General features: G+C 36.2%; 1 protein-coding gene across 1 annotated transcript; it reads left to right on the top strand.

Moving 5' to 3' along the window:
• On the top strand, window positions 1–9,416 carry vamp8 (vesicle-associated membrane protein 8 (endobrevin)). The gene is made up of 3 exons (XM_020928317.2): window positions 1–163; window positions 4,506–4,664; window positions 6,176–9,416. The coding sequence occupies exons 1-3, from the start codon at window positions 149–151 to the stop codon at window positions 6,362–6,364; spliced, it is 363 nt and encodes a 120-aa protein (XP_020783976.1). The 5' UTR covers window positions 1–148; the 3' UTR covers window positions 6,365–9,416.
• Window positions 9,417–17,885: the final 8,469 nt, after the last annotated feature.

The following is a 17,885-nucleotide window of genomic DNA, read 5'->3' as shown; positions in this document are numbered from 1 at the left end:
AACAAAGAAGGAAACGCTCTCATTTCTGCGGAGCGCTCAAGAAGTTACGAGACTGGGAGAACTACTTTAACAGGCTCTAAAGTTTGGATTATTTGTTGGATAAAGCTCATCCAGAGGGCTTCGGTCAGAGGACATCGGATCCGTCAAGATGGACTTTGATCCGGTGAGTTTTAAGATCGTTTTTTGTCGCCAAGAAAAACTGCGCCGTCGCCATGTTTGTCATCAACAGGTGTTTTCCGCATATTTACCCAGAAGCTAGTTGTCATCTAAGTTAATATTACTTTATTACAATTTAGTCATTTAGTCAGATTTTACAAAACTGACTTGGTCTGCAAACAGTAACGATTATGCTGTTAGCAAAACACATTTTTATAATGTTAAGAGAAATGTATTCATTGGAAATTAGTCTTGCGCATAGTGTGTCATAATAATTCATTTGACTTTTTTGCGTTGCATACATTGGACAGAAAAAGAGTTTAGAAAAGTAATAAATGTTAAAAAAAAAAAAAAAAATTAAAAGTAGTAATGTACCCATCATTAAAATCAGTTTTAGTGCCGTTTTACTCCTGCTTTGATCCTGTTTCTCTTGCCCTCTTTGCTTGGAATATGACCTGATGTAGACTAAATTATGGGAATAGTGAGATCTTGATGCTGTGTTAGACCACAGGTCATTTTGTCATGCCAGCAAATCATTGCAAAGTAGGCAGTTTATTTTCTCTGTATCTATGGAAAAATATGATCTATGTAACGTAATTTCACTGGTGGCACACACTTATAAATCAACTTTGATACATTACTGCTTTCTCTGGAATGTTCTACAATATGGTATTAAACTTATCAGTCTGTTAAGTTCTAGGTGTGTTATTGCTAAATGAATAATGCCTTGGAAAACTATGCTTTCTTGTGGTGAGCTGGGTTGCCTTTCCACAAATCTGACTTTAAACATCTAGTGGAACATTCTAGGAATTTTTTTAATGTAATAGTATTTCTATGGAGGCAAGTAGATGGCTGATCATTTACAAGAAAAGTTACATAGTGCATCTTTAAAATCAAACTAATTGTATTTAGTTAATCTTTTAATTTAAATGAATACTTGCTGTCCATATTGTTAGGATATCTGTGGACTGCTGTGTGATTTGCTTGTTAAGTTTTGGTTCAATTATTTTCACCCGGCCACTCCCAGATCTTGATCTATACCTCCAGCCCTTTGTAAAAAAAAATTAAATAAAATACAGTACTGGGATCGATATGATAGTAAGTCTATTTTGGTTGTCTTTCCACTTGCCCGATGTATTTGTAAAAAATTGATTTTCAAATTTTTTTATATTTCTGGCATGTTGCTGCTGAATCTGCCCATGATATATGAGGCTATAAATTGTAAATGTGAATGTGACTGGGCAGCCCTAACTCTGATTTGTGGCTTTCCCATTTGAGTAGATAAGGACAAACGTGGTCAAGAATATTTGCATTTACTTCATATGTGACTCTTCCTAATGAAATGTATAATTTAAAAGTGAAAGAAATGACTACAAATCTTACTACGTAATTATGCATACATATTCTGGTAACTTTTTATACAATCCTAACAGAACATTTCTGAACTTTTGTGTTTAATATTAAGGTCCATTCATGTTTAGTGTGATGCTGACTTGAAACTCAACCATGACATTTAGTGGTACATTTCAGCACTTTGCTTTTGGAGGGCCAAAATATCATCATATCTGAATATTATTATCCCAAGAAATATAAATAATAAATTTTTGTCAATATTGCCCAGACCTAAATTCATTCTTTGATGACCTGCATGCTTTCAAAAGTTGCAGTAAAACACATTTTGTCAGAACTTAGGACCACACAGAGGTAAAACCGTGAAATGCTTCAAATGGTTTATATAAAGTTCAAAGCATTTCAGATCTCCACAGTCAATGATGTGCTTCGATTCTCTCTCTTAAGTGAGAATCGCTCCCATTGCTCTATACACTCTCTTTACATCTCTGCTCTCAAGAGGCTAGACTCAATTTTTTTGCTCTTTTTCAGGTTAGGTGACTCTTCCTCTCTGTTCATGAACTTCTCTGTTATGTAATGAATTAATGAATTTTCTTCGGGATGAAAAATGTATGTGTCTATCTGTCTGTCGATCTTTAGTAGCAGCTTGCTTGACTGTTCTGATAGTTCCTATAACTATGTGCTGAACCTGCTGTACAGGACTACATGTGATACAGGACTACATTCATACCATACCCCCATACAACTGTACAACAACTCACCTGGAATAGATAATCCTATTTCCTGTCAGTCATCATATCGTCGTTGCACCGTTTTTCCTTATGACCTCTTGTATATAGCTGAGATATATTTTTATTACTTTATTTCCAGATTTTATTTTTACTTGAACATTTAAACATTTATATAATTATGCCTTATTTTTACACTAATCTCTTGGTGTTTGTTTTTCTTTGTCATTATTATATATTGTGAGCTACTGTGACCAAGTAATTTCCCTTGTGGATCAATAAAGTTTGTCTAAGTCTAATTAAGTCTAAGTAACAAGAATACTCTTCTGTCCTACTGTCAGGATAATGTCTGTAACTGATGCTAGTAGCTGCTGGTAGCTTTTGTTTATTTTCCTCGTGTTGTGTGAAAGTGTGATCTGATCGCCAGCAGCCATTCAGAGCGTCACGTTAGAATCCAGGTCTGGATCAGGGAGGACTACAGTGACGCAGCCAGCCCGTTTCTATGGAGATGTTATGTTTACAGGACGCTCTGTCTCTCCAGGGGCACAGTCTGGAGTCACTGCATCAGATCACGCAATTTAGCATTTCAACTATTGTGATTTACTTATTATGCAAAAATAATAAAAGCAATTTCGGAGCTTTGGTGCTTTCGAGCTGAATTCGGCAAGCCTCAAAACAACCCTGAAAGTTATAGGATTGATTTATAATCTTAGAAAAGTCCTAATAAAAAAAATGTGTTTTTATTTTATTTCTATTTTTTACTTTTTTACTTATACTGTCCAGTACATTTTCCCAATTTGTATTTCTTATACTGCGGCAGTTAAAATTTAAAAATTAGTTTGGCTACATTTTACAAAATTTTTATTGTGCTTTTTCAGAGTTCCTACAGTTTTACTCTCAAATGACAGCCTCAGTTGTGAAAGGCAAAGAGGAACTAACAGCTGTCCCACATGGCAGCAAAGACAGCAGTGTGGCATGATTACATTTCTCTTTTTTTCTGCTCCTGTTGCCCTGTTGCATATTATTTTGCCCTAAAATACAATACTTTAATTACATTTGCATAGTCTATTCCTCAGACTGGCAATTGCTCCAAGGAAGGTGGTTTAACCTTGGGAATTTATTGAAGAATGAAAATTTGCTTATGATTTGTCATTTGGGACGGGCTGTTGTGTATGGATGTGTTTGTACAATAACATTTGTCATCATTGTTATTCCTAAATATTTTACAAGAGAGCAAATTGAGAGATAATGTTTTATTTATTTAAGGGCCTGTGAGTGTTTACGTCACTCAGTCTGGATGGGTTGTTTGATTTGTTGTTGCAGTTGGTGAACTGTGTAACTTTTCTTATGGAGGGTCCATCAAATGCTTTTCTCCGTGGAGTTTGTTTTTGCAATAAGCATCTTTGAGTCTCCAAAAATTGCTACATTCATCAAAAATAACCATTTCTACTTTAACATGATGGCTCCAGACTGTAATAAAATGGTTGAGAGCATCTGAATCATTAGACATCTCAAACATTCAGTCAGACGCTGAATGTTTTTCTTTTTATCAGCAAGATAAATACAGTTTGACATTATAAATATGTGAGAATGTGCCGGTGTAAGATTTGTTACTTAGTCAATGAGTAAATTACCAGGTGAATAATGGAAAAATATGATGATGTCAAAGTCCATGTTCATATTTACTTTTAAGGTTATACACTGCAATGAAATGCCCATTCATTCTGCTGTCTCACTGAAGAAATGATAAACCACCTACACAAAGCAAACTTTTCAAACAGAGTGCACTGTGGCTTTCCGCATCTGGGCCACTAATATAGGACATGTACAAAACAACGTCATATTGTTGTTGCTCAATATTTTTCCAATGTATTTATGACTTTGGTAAACTGAACAACAACAGTCACTTGGTACTGAAACAAAACAAATTCATGTAGAAAACGGTGATTGCAAAGGGTTAAAATATCAGTGTTGACAACCAGGGACACAGTGAGGAAGCCTGTTGATTTGGACTTGGGCACAGATGGAGCCCACTACAAAGTTCAATCAACAATTAGACATTTAGGGGCATCTAACTATAAGTGTACGGTATACGGTGCATTCTGCGGTCATTTTAAATTGCCCCAGTCACCCTACCACCTTTATGCTTAACATAAATGAATTCACATTGTAAAATATAAATTAATTACAATTTTACATTATAATAATATACATTTAGAATTGCTAATAAAGGTTCACAGAATGTGTTCTAATTGAATACATGTATTACAGGAAGTAGGAGTATCCACGGAGCCCCAGGACAAAGTGTCTGTCCTGAAGGAGCAGGTGGATGGAGTCAAGAACATCATGACCCAGAATGTTGACCGGATCCTGGCGCGTGGGGAGCGGCTGGACGATCTCATGGGCAAATCTGAAGACCTGCAGGCCGGGGTCAGTGTCAACACACAGTGCTATTGAGTCACTGCCTGGGGTCACACCCTAGACCTGTTACAAAATGCAAATGGTTACATGGTGATACTGACTGACAGGCTGTGCTGTGACTGTGAGCTGGGTGAAGTCTGAGACACTGCAACAATATTTGTAAGGTTGATGAACTTTTTTCATTTGAATGACAATCTATAATCTAATATATGCCCTGAGCTACAACTGGTTAGCTTTATTTTCTTCACATAGTTTACATTAAATTGTAATATTCATTATATTATTATATATCATTATATATTATTTTAGCCTTAAACCATATAAGCAGAATGTAATAATACAATTACGTAAAATAATGTAATTTTAAATGTAAGGAAGTTTTATGTAAAATAACTGGGTTCCTTGTCCCTTCTTGTTTTTGCAAAGCCCATTTACTGTGCAACTATTACATTATTAGGAAATGGCACAAGTGAAGAAAGAAACCACCAGGGTTTGAAATAATGTTTTCTAGTGTTGAATCCTGCACATTTGCTTTTGTTATATGGCAAATTTCCATTATACTGATTGAAGAAACAGATTGTGTAAATAGAAACATTTAAATATGAATATATCTCCTCTTGATGAACAAGTACAATTTGAGGATACAATTCATTTGTACCATATTTTATCCAAGTTCCTTCCACTAGTTTACACACCAACAGCACTGATATTTGCTGTGGTTCTCACATCAGCTGCCATCAGATAAACCAGTCTGATGAGTCATCTCTGCTCATGTGCCCGGGCACAGGGCACACCATCCTCATGAGAGCGGTCAGGCTTTTAGTGGACCGACTTTAAGGCTTGTTCTTTGGCCAAATATGATAGTGTGGCCTAAAAATACTATGTGAATCAGAGCTATTAGACTAATATCACTCTTGAAGTCGCAGTGAATAAAGCAGAGATGTATTAAAGTAAATTATTGCAGTCTGTGGTACCTCCTGTTCCACTTCACTGGAGCTGTCTTTACCACCAAATGAGTCAAAATTCGAAAAGATGTTCTCATTTGATTTAAGCACATTTTGGTATTAAAACTTTTCTGTGCATTTTTAAAAAATAAACACAAAAACAATATCCAAAATGTAGAAAGAAAAAACATATGATACAGCAGTTAATCTCCTGGGCCTTATTAACTCTGCTTATGATTAACTGTATAAATAAATAAAACCTGTGCAGTAGTTTTATTAAAGGGATGTGTTATGTGCTATGATAGCAGTGTGAGGGAGGAGTGACTTAGCATGGAGAGCAAAGGGATAGGAAGGTCAGTGCTTCAAAAACAAAAGTGAAACTTATAAAACATCTCAATATGTTTTAGCAAACAATACAAGGTATCCTGGTGATGTAAATCTTGAAGACTTCACTAACCATATTGCAACCTTTATTGTGTTTTAGTGTTGCCTAAAGTTTAAATAGAGTATTGTAGTATCATGACATTACTTGTTATTTGGTCTTGCTATGACTAAGCCTCAATTTGTCTCCCACAGGCACAGACCTTCAAGCAGACGTCCACCAAAGTAGCCCGCTCGTACTGGTGGAAGAACGTGAAGCTAGTGGTGGTCATCGTCGTGGTGGTCGTCATAATTATCCTGATAATCATTCTTCTGGCTACTGGAGTCATCCCCACGAGCGCCCCTGTCCCACCCATAACCCCCACAACCAAACCCAAACCATAAACGCTGCAGTATCAATACAAACGCATAGACTTCAATTACTCTCGTTTCCCAAGGCCTTCACTGTTCCTATTTCGTATTCAGTTAAATCCAGAATATAATATGGTAAATCAGGATGGGATGCAATTCTGTAAATTAAGCTCAGTGAACTCATTGTCTCTCAAACGTAAGAAAAGCCAAGCAAAATATCGGCAATCAGTACCACTAGATCTACAATTAAATCAAACTAGGGCCAAATCAGGTCCAAAATGGGCTTTTATTATTTATTACAGACGGAAATTGGATGGATTCAGATTGAGTCACTGATTGAAATGATCAGATTCAACATTTGAGAATTTAGCTTTTGGATATTTCTAATAAAATACACTGTTATCAATTAATGGGTTTCAGGCATAAGAATTACATCCTGATTTGAAGATTTTGGCACTTCACAGACTTCTGTTGTTACAGCAATAGTGCAGTTGAAATCATTGTTTTCAATATGGTCCCCACAAAGTCCTTCCCCAGGAGTATAATCCTAACAATTTAGAATCTGAACATCTCCATATATCTATATATCTACATATAAAGGCAGACAAAATGTGGATTAATCCGCAGTCATGTTTCACTTTAGGAAGCAGTAAACTTATTTATTATTAGTAAAACATTGTCATAAATCCAACATTAACTTATAGTATGACATTCTGCCACTTCATAACAACTCAATAAATGTAACTATCACACAAAAAATCAGCCATAGACCTTATATATATCTTTTACAGCTGTCACAACTAATAATCAGTCATTTTCCCCACATGCCATGACCCTTGGATGTTGTTTAAAGGGCCCATATTACACTATTTTGTGATCTATGTTACAATGTTGTTTCCTCATCAAAACATACCTGGAGTTGTGTTTTGTTTCATTAATACAAATTTAACACACAAACCCTGCATATTTAGGCTGAGTTATTCTCTCAAACAGAAAACACTCTATTCCACCTTGTGATGTCATGAAGAAATATAAGAAGTGCTCCACTGTGTTTGTAAACTCTATACTCTGGAATCACTTGGATTATTTCAGCTCTGGATTTGCCAGTCTCTATTAAACAAAAGGTAAAAGGTAACTGTTAATTTCAACTACCACTACATGACATCAGAAGGTGGAACAGAGCATTTAATAATTAATAATAAAGAGTTACTCAAACATGTTTGAATGAAACAAAAAACAAGGTATGTCCAGGTATGTTTTGATGAGGTAACAACATTTTAAGATGGCTTAAAGTTCACAAGATTCAATTTTGCATAATATATAGGACCTTTAAAACCATATGAGTACATTTGGGCTTAACTGGATTCGTATTGTAGCGCTGTTGTCATAATGGACCTAAATCAGTGGTGTGGGTGTTGCTGAATCTGTTCCTCTTTATGCAGTTACATTGGCTCTGGAAATGCATTCACAGCCAATTTATGAAGGGTTTCTGTCTAGTTTTGCACATTCAAAAATTGTTGTAAAAAGGTGGTAAATAGTTTTATTCTGATTAAAAATAATAAGTAGATAAAGATAATTTTAAACATAAATTTTATTGTTGTTACTATGGTATACACTTAATAATACCAAACCTTATTTCTTTAAGTTATGCTAACCTATATTATGGATAAAGGTTGTTCAGTTATGGTCATTTGAAAGTGACAATAGCTGCTGTTGATCTAAAGCATTTTAATATAAAAAATGTTGTAGTCTTTTTTTTTTCTGGACAGTTATAGGTTTTCTTTACATGGCAGGAAGATAAAACTGTGTTACACTATTTTGCTTCTAAACTGTTAACATACAAGGAAGTTGCAAAGTCCCACCTTTGAGTACGGTGGCCTATATTAGACAATTCGGTTGCCTTTTTGAATGCTTTCACCTTGAAATGCACCTTTCTATATTTTGAGAAATGCAGTGTCTAAAACACAAAGCATTGGACATAGCTGGAGATAGCTTTTTACCTGTTACTGCAAAATGGAGTAAATCCAGTGAGCTTCCATTTTGTCTGTAATATTTATTAACTTAAATTGAAATGTACCATTGATGCTTTTGTAATTGACTCCCAGCAGCCTGAAGTGCAGTTTATATGATGGTAATAGTTTAATTTAACTTAAAGCCGCTGTACTTTAAAAACGTGTGTAAAGTGTTTCTCATAACTCTGAGATCAGAGTGGAATTTTGCCATGACAGTAAAGCTAACAACTAGCATGCTATAGCGCACTTCCTGATTATTGGACAAAAAAAGACTTTCTATGTAGTAGTAGACAGTACGCAGAAGACTTATTTTGACCTCAAGTGCTGCTTATATTTTGCTCAAATTCATGTGAAAAAAATCAGGTGTAACAAAATTTTTGTGTGACATTGATGTTCTTGTAATTGACCCTCAACAACATCCTTAAAGGTGCATTGTGTAACTTTTCTGGTGGAGGATTCGTCAAATGCTTTTCTCCATGGAGATTATTGCTTTGTCTGGAATGTTTCACAGTATGGTATTAAACCTTTCTATTTTCATGGAGGCCAAACCAGACCAAGTTACAGGTCAGGTCTGTGGAGAGACAAAAATACTCAATGCTCAAAAATATATATAAAAAATAATAATAATAAACTAAAAAACAGACTGTAGAAAAACTGTTTTTCTGGGTATTTTTGTGCATTAAAAACACCTGTCATTGAGTAAATGTAAGGTAGATCTATTTAATGTCATATTGTAGAACATTTGAAGCAGAGCAATGACATTTCCATAGAAATAAAAAGCTGACGGACCCCCATCTAAAAAGTTACATAGTGCACCTTTAACATTAAGTGCAGTTTATATGGTAAGAGTAGAATTTGACTTTATAGATGATTGTTTTAGATTATGTTTCCTATTTAATTCAAACGTTCCTTCAATCAATCTGTAGTAATGACTTGGGAAGAACTGCAATAGTGAAAGTAAGCTGTAATTTGTCACATTTTCTCTTTCTTTATTTTATTTGTTTTGGTCTTTGATATTGTATTAACGATTAAGACTATCATTAAGATTATTTTTAAATAAATTCTCTAATTTATCTCAATGTCTTCTTTTTTCAACTTCATGTAGTACACCTTTCCATGTTTGGGATGATTCTGATCCTTGCATTTTACAAAAACAATGACAAAAATGTTTCATTGTCTCTAAAATTTAGTTTTTCCTATCATTTAGAAAATACATTGTTACTGCCATCCGACCCTCTCTGATAGGCTAAATTTTGTCTTGATTGGGTGAATGTCAATCAGGTTTGTAAATATTTATTTAATGCATGCATGTTTTTTTGTTTTTTTCAAATATACAAGAAATAGAAGTTTTAAAGACTCATCTGTAGATAGTTACGTAAAACCTTCTTGTCATAAAGATATAAGAACAAATAGACAATCCTTAGATTCTTGTATTTTTTTACTCTTTGTCTTTTACATCTGCATTGTGACCAAATTCATAATATATTTTACTTCTGGGTTGAAAGCTAATAATATTTAGTCAAGTTAAATTGTTTCAAGGTAAATAGTTTAACTGATTGTAATAAATGGTTATTATTGAATAAAATACATTTACTTAACTCTTTTGTGGCATAGTTTGTTTTCTATTTATCCACTAGAGGGCGTAATGCACTTACATTCTTAGAGCACTGCTAGTTCTCATTCTGATATTAATGTCTAATTTACATGGTAGAAAAAAGCAAATACAATCAACTTTTGCTTTACTTCAGCTTCTGGATTTCAGTTTGACGATGATGCAAAAACAAATCACCTAAATCCATTTCATGAACAGATCCACCACAAAACCTAGTTTTACACTCACATACTAACCATTTAACATTCAAGTCTGCTTTTGTACATACCACAAATGTTAGGCCTACTTTTGTGTAGGAGGGTCACTCTGCCACCAGCTTGTCTCCATGGAATATGTAACTGCTTTGCTTTGAATGATTCCTAGTGTGGCATGAAATGTATCTGTCTTGCACAGAACCCCCATGAATTCCCTCACTGAGCTGCAGAGGCTGCACTAGCACTGATTATTGATTGGCAAATGCTTTAGGTAGTGGCTGTTCAGATCAGAGGCCTTTTCATTTTAAACCACCATAAAAGACTTGTGATTCTGATTTGCGATTGCATCACATTTTTAGTAAAGAGGGGAAAAAAAATGGCTTCACGTTCAGTTTCTGTTTATTGGTTAAAGATAGTGATCATTTTTATCTTAACACATGTTATTTTGCTAGCTAGCATTGCTAAATGTAGCACAGTGGAAATAACTGGATTGTATCTTTATTTTTATTTATTTACTTTACTCATTTACTTTATTCATTTTACCTGTATTTGTATTTTTACAGAAACCATAGGGTGAGCCCGCCTTCTTGTACACCCTAAAAAGGCATATTTTTACATAAAAATGGAAAGGGGAGCACCACGCCAGCCGCTACTCCACCATGCTAACCTGATCAAAAACCTGACTCATAAAGAAGACGTATAGTATATCACATACACAACACAGGCCTACCTCAGTCATCACTCTGAATTTCGTTGCATAGTTAATTTATCTAGGCCAGAGGTGGGGACTTGAGAGTCGTGACTTGGACTCGAGTCAGACTTGAGTCACTATTTTTTAGGACTTGAGACTTGACATGATAAAGTAGACTAAGACTTGGGACTTGACTCAGACTTGAGGCCTGTGACTTGAGAAGACTTGATTCTTCTGCTAAAAAAATGTCTGTTTTTAGAAAATACTTTTCTCTTTACAGTTGATACATGCAGTGCTTAACAAACTGGAACATGTCCCTCCCACTTCTCTTTTTGTTACTTTGTATGTAACTGAAGTACTGTGAGGTGGTATCCTCAAACGTACTACAGTTATATACAGTACAATACAGTACACTACAGTACCATACAGTAAAACAGAGGGAACTACAAAGGACATGATCCTTTTTGACAAAATATCTGATATTAAGCACTTTTAAATTTGAATTCTTTCTGTTCTGACCGGAATGATTCACACTAAGATTTTGACAAGATGTTTAAAAAGGGAAAATTAGCAATTCTCATTCTCTTATATAAATACTCATATAAAAATATACCATGACTTTTAAAGTACAGTTTACTTTAAAAGTCATATAAACTGTACAAATCTAGGCAATATTTGGTACTTTGCTTTAAATACTTAAAATGACTTGAAGCTCAAAGCAGACGACTTGGACTTGACTTGGACTTAAGGGCCAGTGACTCAAGACTCGACTTGGGAGTTTCCTGTCTTTGAATTGGGACTTGACTCGGACTTGAGATAAAAAAATTGAGAGTTACTTGAGACTCGCAAAACAACAACTTTGTTCCACCTCTAAATCCCATAGACTGTATTATATATACAGTCTATGATTCGTGCATTTTGTGTCCACCAGGGGGCCTCATACTCTGCTCGCAGCTGTAATTGGAGAGTGATGGCTCTCCCTGAGATTAGATCGACATTGTCCCATTTGTTGTTGCCTATTTTCTTTCTGTTCTTTTTGTCGTGTCTCAATTCTCTTTCCTCGCTTCCTCCTCATTGATTTCTCTCCTCGATCCTAAATTTTTCAGCTGCCAATTAAACACGCCATATTAAGTGTTGTGTCAAAGCTCAGAGGAGACAACGGAAGGAAACCCCATGAGGAAACCAGAGAGTATACACATGAGGGGCGGAGGGCAGAGAGACAGACAACAGATAAAAGAATGTGATTTCAGTGAGGAGTTTAGATTGTTGCAACGAATTAAGTATAGGGACAGCAGCAAAGCACGTTCAACATGTTACGTAATCCTGGATTTGACATTAAAACAACTTAAAATAAATAAATAAATAAATACATTTTAAAAATCAATAAATGTAACTATCACACAGAAAGCAGCGGTAGAACTTATCTTTATCTTTCACAGTTGCCAAAACTAATAACCAATCCTTTTTCACACACGCTATTGATAAGTGGGCACATGGATCAATACATGAGCGCAGCACAGAAGGGCATGGGCAAAAACACCAGGGGAGCCAAGCACCAACTCCTGGTTGACCGAACAGTCGCCCGCGACTGCAGAACCATGTGCCACACACATGGATCACTGAGTGCTTGGAGCTGTACAATATCAACAGGACTCTAAGGGCCTTCATTGCAAACTTGATGCGGTTGTGGAAAACCAACCTTGAAGCCAATGGGAAGCTACTTGCACAAGTGTCCATCAAATGTGGCATATACCAAGGAGACTCACTGTCCCCACTACTGTTCTGCATAGGCCTGAACCCCTTCAGCCAAATCAACCAGGTCTAAACCAGGACTAAACCAGGACTAAAACCAGGTCTAAAGCAGGTCTAAACCAGGTCTAAACCATGTCTAAACAAGGTCTAAAACCGCGTCTAAAACCAGGTCTAAACCAGGTCTAAACCAGGACTAAACCAGGACTAAACCAGGACTAAAACCAGGTCTAAACCAGGACTAAACCAGGACTAAACCAGGACTAAAACCAATTCTAAACCAGGACTAAACCAGGACTAAACCTGAACTAAACCAGGACTAAAACCAGGTCTAAACCAGGACTAAACCAGGACTAAAACCAGGACTAAAACAGGATTTAACAGGACTAAATCATGCTGTGCAGACCGTGTCTATTCCTCTTCTATCAATAATATTTTTAATACGGTTAAGTAAAGTCCGGACTATTTATTGTCTTTTATCAGACAAAACATCTTATTTTATGATATCCTAGTCTTTGCTTCTCTACAGCAAATCAAGTAATCCAAAGTATTCAGATTACGTTACTCACTTTAAGTACCTTAATGGCTTAATTACGTTACAAACTACATTTTGGGGTATGTAATCTGTGATTTGTAGGGGAATACATTTTAAAAGTCACATTCCCAACACTGGCAGGTGAGCACCATTTTTAAAAGAACCCAGCATACATCTGTGCCCACGTGACCCAAGCCCACCTGGTGGGAATCACCATGACAACGATCCCAAGGTACCTCCACCATGGATCTATCTATCTATCTTTCTTTCTATTCTATCATTCCATGCTCCTCCCCAGGAAAGTTTTGAAGAGACTCTATGCAGTTTGTCACATGCCGGTGCATTTTAGAGGTTTATAAAGCCTCAGTTCAATAATATAAATCTTTATAAATTTCATAGGTTTAATTTTCCTGATAGTGTCAGTGTCTCTGCCCCTGTGAACTTCTCAGAGCAGAAAGAACAATATTTATGTATAGCGTCTGTGAACAGCACAAACACTTCAGGCTTTAAGCCTTTATCAGGACTCAGGCTGTTTTATGATCATAGGATCCATGTTTGGATGCAGCACCTTCATTTTCTGTGAAAAATACCTAAGCTGCTTGTCAAACATAAGGCTATTGCAGCAGTTTTTTAATCGTGCAAATAAAAAATACTTACAAATGCTGCTTATTAACCTAAATTATCTGCACATAAACTGCACAACTGCACTGGTAAATAGTCAGGAGAAATATCTGTAATATGGTTAAGAGGGCCTGAAAAGTTTCAAAATTATCATAATAGGTCTGCATTTACAAGAAGCAACAGTTCCCTTACATCCACTTTTCTCAATGTTTGTTTCACATTCACTTTGCACATAAAAAAAGAGCAAGACAAGTGAAGACAAGTTGAATCAGACTTGTTTTCATTCGATCTACCTGGATTAAAAAAAAAAAAAATGTTAGAAGAAGATAAGTAAGTTATTTTGTGGCTCCATATATGACATAGCAGAGGTCATTTCATAACTTTTACCTATTCAACCATAATGTTAACACAGTTTGTCTAAATTGCACAGCAGTTACAATTAGACTAATGCTATGTACTGAAACTAAATTCATGACTACACATTAATTAAAGGTTGTATGGAGGATTTTTTTTTGTTTCAAATTGTCAATGATAGCATTATAGAGGTGCAGTAGCCTTGTAATTATGATGACCAAAAAAAAGAGAATAAAAATTCATCAACTCTGGACGTGGTGGGGCCAGCTAAACATTTGCCAATAGATAACGACACTGCCTCGTTATCTGTTAGCTGACAGGCTGTCAATCAAACTCCCTACATTTCTAGCATAACTGACTTGCCTGCGCGCCGCCGTTATGTGGTTTACGTACGCCTGCCACGCAGTCCAGACGCATAGACGCTGTTTACTCCACCAACGCAACAGTTCTTAGCGGCTTTTTTTACCTATATCTTCCTCGCAGTTAGCACAAAGTTTGTTGCAATGGCAGACAAGAATCCAGGAGCAGTTAGCCCCAAAAGAAAATCCGTTTTTGAGGTCTCTGAAAGAAGAAGACAAGGGGAAAAGCAGCGAAGCCAAACTAAGGTGATTCTTGTAGATTCATTCCAGCGATGGCGCAACTGAAGCAGACGAAGGGTCTAAAGACTGACACACTGGTTGCCATATTACTCCTGGACAGGTCACTTCTGCTTATTATGAAAACGTACTTTATTTCCAAGAGCTAGACAAACGTTTTTCAGGACACTAATGCGATATCCTATGTCTGAAAACGTAATTTTCAAGGCAAAGAAAGATTCCGCTTGCTGCTGCGTGTTGTAGCTAGTTCATTCGCACAGAATCTCCGCGCCCTCTTCTCTGCACCCCTTTCCTGCTCCTGTCCCCGCTGCCCAGAAACCTGTTTCTGGCGTAAGGAGGAGGAGGGAGGAGGCGTTTCTACGTAGGGAGCTGTGTGTGTGTGGGGGGGTGGTTTCACGCATGCGCAACATTTGAAAAAGGACAAACAGTCGCTGGATTTCTCGTTCCTTGGAAAATCCTCTATACAACCTTTAAATGAATGTTTAAACTAATTTTAAAAACTAAGAAATGCCTTCTCTGTGCCTAAATTGTCACATACCTAACCCTGTATACGCTGCGTTATAATAGGAAGTGAGCATGCGGGCGCTTCCGACTCCATCAACTCCAGTTCACCTTACATTGAAATACTGTCACCCCTCTGTCTGTAAATGCTGCAGTAAGCTTTGTTATTTTGGTCTTATTGCTATCTATGACACCTGTTGACCACTATGTTATATTTTGCACATTTTAAAACGCAATGTTCATCTGAAACGACTCAGTAAAAGAAACAAGTCCACTAACTTCCATGTTAGAAAAGTGTGGCGCCCAATGGAAGCTGTCGTTTCCATAAACGTCATCACAGCAAAGAGCTGTGTAATTTTCATAACAGCTTTAACATGAAGCAACAGTTTCCCTGCCATCTCTTTTTCTCAATGTTTGTTTCACATTCATTTTTACGCATATTTCTAAATGTTTGTTCTTATGGGAAAGACACAAAGAGACCAACTGTAGACTACTCCTTGTACTGCTGACTCTTGACCAGGCTGTTGTAATTGAGAACTGATTTTCAGTCGACTTACCTGGATAGAAAAAGACTGAATAAATTTTTTTTTTAAAAACATGTTAGATAAGATAAGTTTAATTAAGAAGGTCAAGTTAAAGAGCATATTATTACAGGACAGGTTATACTATTTGACCAAAATTAAGTTTCATTCTAGCAGACCTGTCAAACTCAAGCCCAGGGTCAAATTTGCAATATAAATATATTTGGCCCGTGAGATCATATTAAATATGTATTAGAGCTGCCTGCTGGCTACAGACAGGCTATAGAGGCATTATTTATTTAAAATCTTGTTATTATTTTATATTGTACTTGTTCTGGATTCAATGTTTAAGCAAAGCTATTATTAAACATGTATTTTAATAAGAAAAGGTTTAACATTACATATCTCAAAAGAAGAGAAAACATGCAGATGTTGACATTTTTAATAGGGGTGTCAAATTATCGCATTAATTACGATTAATTAATTACAGTCATATTTAGCGCGTTATGTTTTTTAATCGCGTTAATCTCATTTTTAATCTCTAACTGTTTCTGTATGTGAGTTTCTTTATTATAAAACCTGTTTTTATGTGTTGCTGGGACAACAACAACACACACACAAAAAAACACATTTATAAATTTTTTTATTTAGGTAATTCCACTCATTGCCGGAAACCCACAAAAAACGCGCGCAGTAAGAGCGATGTAAACGTCATGTTCACGTTGGCGGCGTCAGTCACACAATGGTCGAGGTCCAAGAGCCAGTAGAACAGAGTCAGCAGTGCACAGGTGAAAACACATTCGTGTCTTGGAAATTATTCTCCCGACGTGAAATATAAAAGAAAATAACAAATATAATATCTCCTACAACTTAAATGTCACTGGTGAAAACAACCTGCATAGGCTCATGATGTCTGCACTACTGTCCTATAGTGACCTGCCACATGAGGGGACACACACACAAACGCACACAAACAAAACACACACAAACACACACAAACACAAACACACACCTTCATCATCGTCATCAACCTGAGAACGCGCGGACCACGTTTCCTTCCGTAGACACTGCGCGGACACCGACGTGCTCCCGTGAGCCGCGTGTGGATCGTGTTTTCTCGCGTACGCGGCGTAAACCGCGCTTCCTCCTGTGCGCCTCTAAACCATAACTAACACCAACCGGGACTAAACCAGGATTAAAGTAGGACTAAAGCAGGTCTAAACCAGGTCTAAACCAGGACTAAATCCAGTGATCTCATATATAAAGCATTTCTCCATCAATAATATTTTTAATATGGTTAAGGAAAGACTGGACTTTTTATTGTCTTTAAGTAGACAAAAGTTATTATGTTCAGATTTCCTCATCTTTGCTACTTTACAGCAAACAGTTTCTTATTCATGGAGACTTGGGCTCAAAAGCCAATTTGGAGAGATTTGTTAAACAATAAATGACTTTATAAAGTAACTTTTTTTTGTTCTATATCAGTCTTTTGATCTGCCACAATAATGTAATAATGAATTTAACTGAAAATACCTCAAATTGAAGGCTTTTCTCAGCAATTTTTAGGTGAGATTAAAATTTGATTAATTAGATTAATTAATTACAGATCGTAATTAATTAATCTCTCAATTTTTTTAATCGCATGACAGCACTAATTTTTAAATATTTAGTTTGGCCCACGACTTAGTCCCAGTTTTTAATTTTGGCCCTCTGTGAATTTGAGATTGACACCCCTGCATTAGAGGCACTCCATTTTAGAACTTCCTGTAGGCTAATTTTGTACTACATTTGTGCTACATTTCTTCTAAACGTTTTTTTCAACAATTCCACCTAACTGTAAATGGACATAGGTAACCCTCTAGATGCATAGATGCAAATAGGAAGTGTTCATGGGGGCACTTCTGGCTCCATTGACTCTGTGTCCAACGGATTTAACATAGAAAAATTGTTACTTCTCCTTCTATAACTGCAGCAGTGAGCCTTGCCATTTTAGTTTAAAAATGTTCGTATTAACCTACTCTACGGTGGTGTATTGCTATCACTCCCCAAAAAATATTTCGGCTCAGTATCACGTAATTACGTGAAAAGTTTCACGTTATAACGTGATATTTTTCACGTTATAACGTGAAATTATCACGTTATTTCATGATATGAAATTATCACGTTAT

This window comes from Boleophthalmus pectinirostris, unplaced genomic scaffold (assembly GCF_026225935.1).
Source record: "Boleophthalmus pectinirostris isolate CB_2022bp ecotype Guang Dong unplaced genomic scaffold, ASM2622593v1 HiC_scaffold_4, whole genome shotgun sequence".
Lineage (NCBI taxonomy): Eukaryota > Metazoa > Chordata > Actinopteri > Gobiiformes > Gobiidae > Boleophthalmus > Boleophthalmus pectinirostris.
The sequence above is the reverse complement of the archived record's forward strand: the minus strand, read 5'-3'. Positions and strand labels throughout refer to the sequence as shown.

Coding starts and splice junctions, on each gene's coding strand:
- vamp8 (XM_020928317.2), top strand. Junction 4,665..6,175: donor CTGAAGACCTGCAGGCCGGG/GTCAGTGTCAAC, acceptor TGTCTCCCACAG/GCACAGACCTTCAAGCAGAC.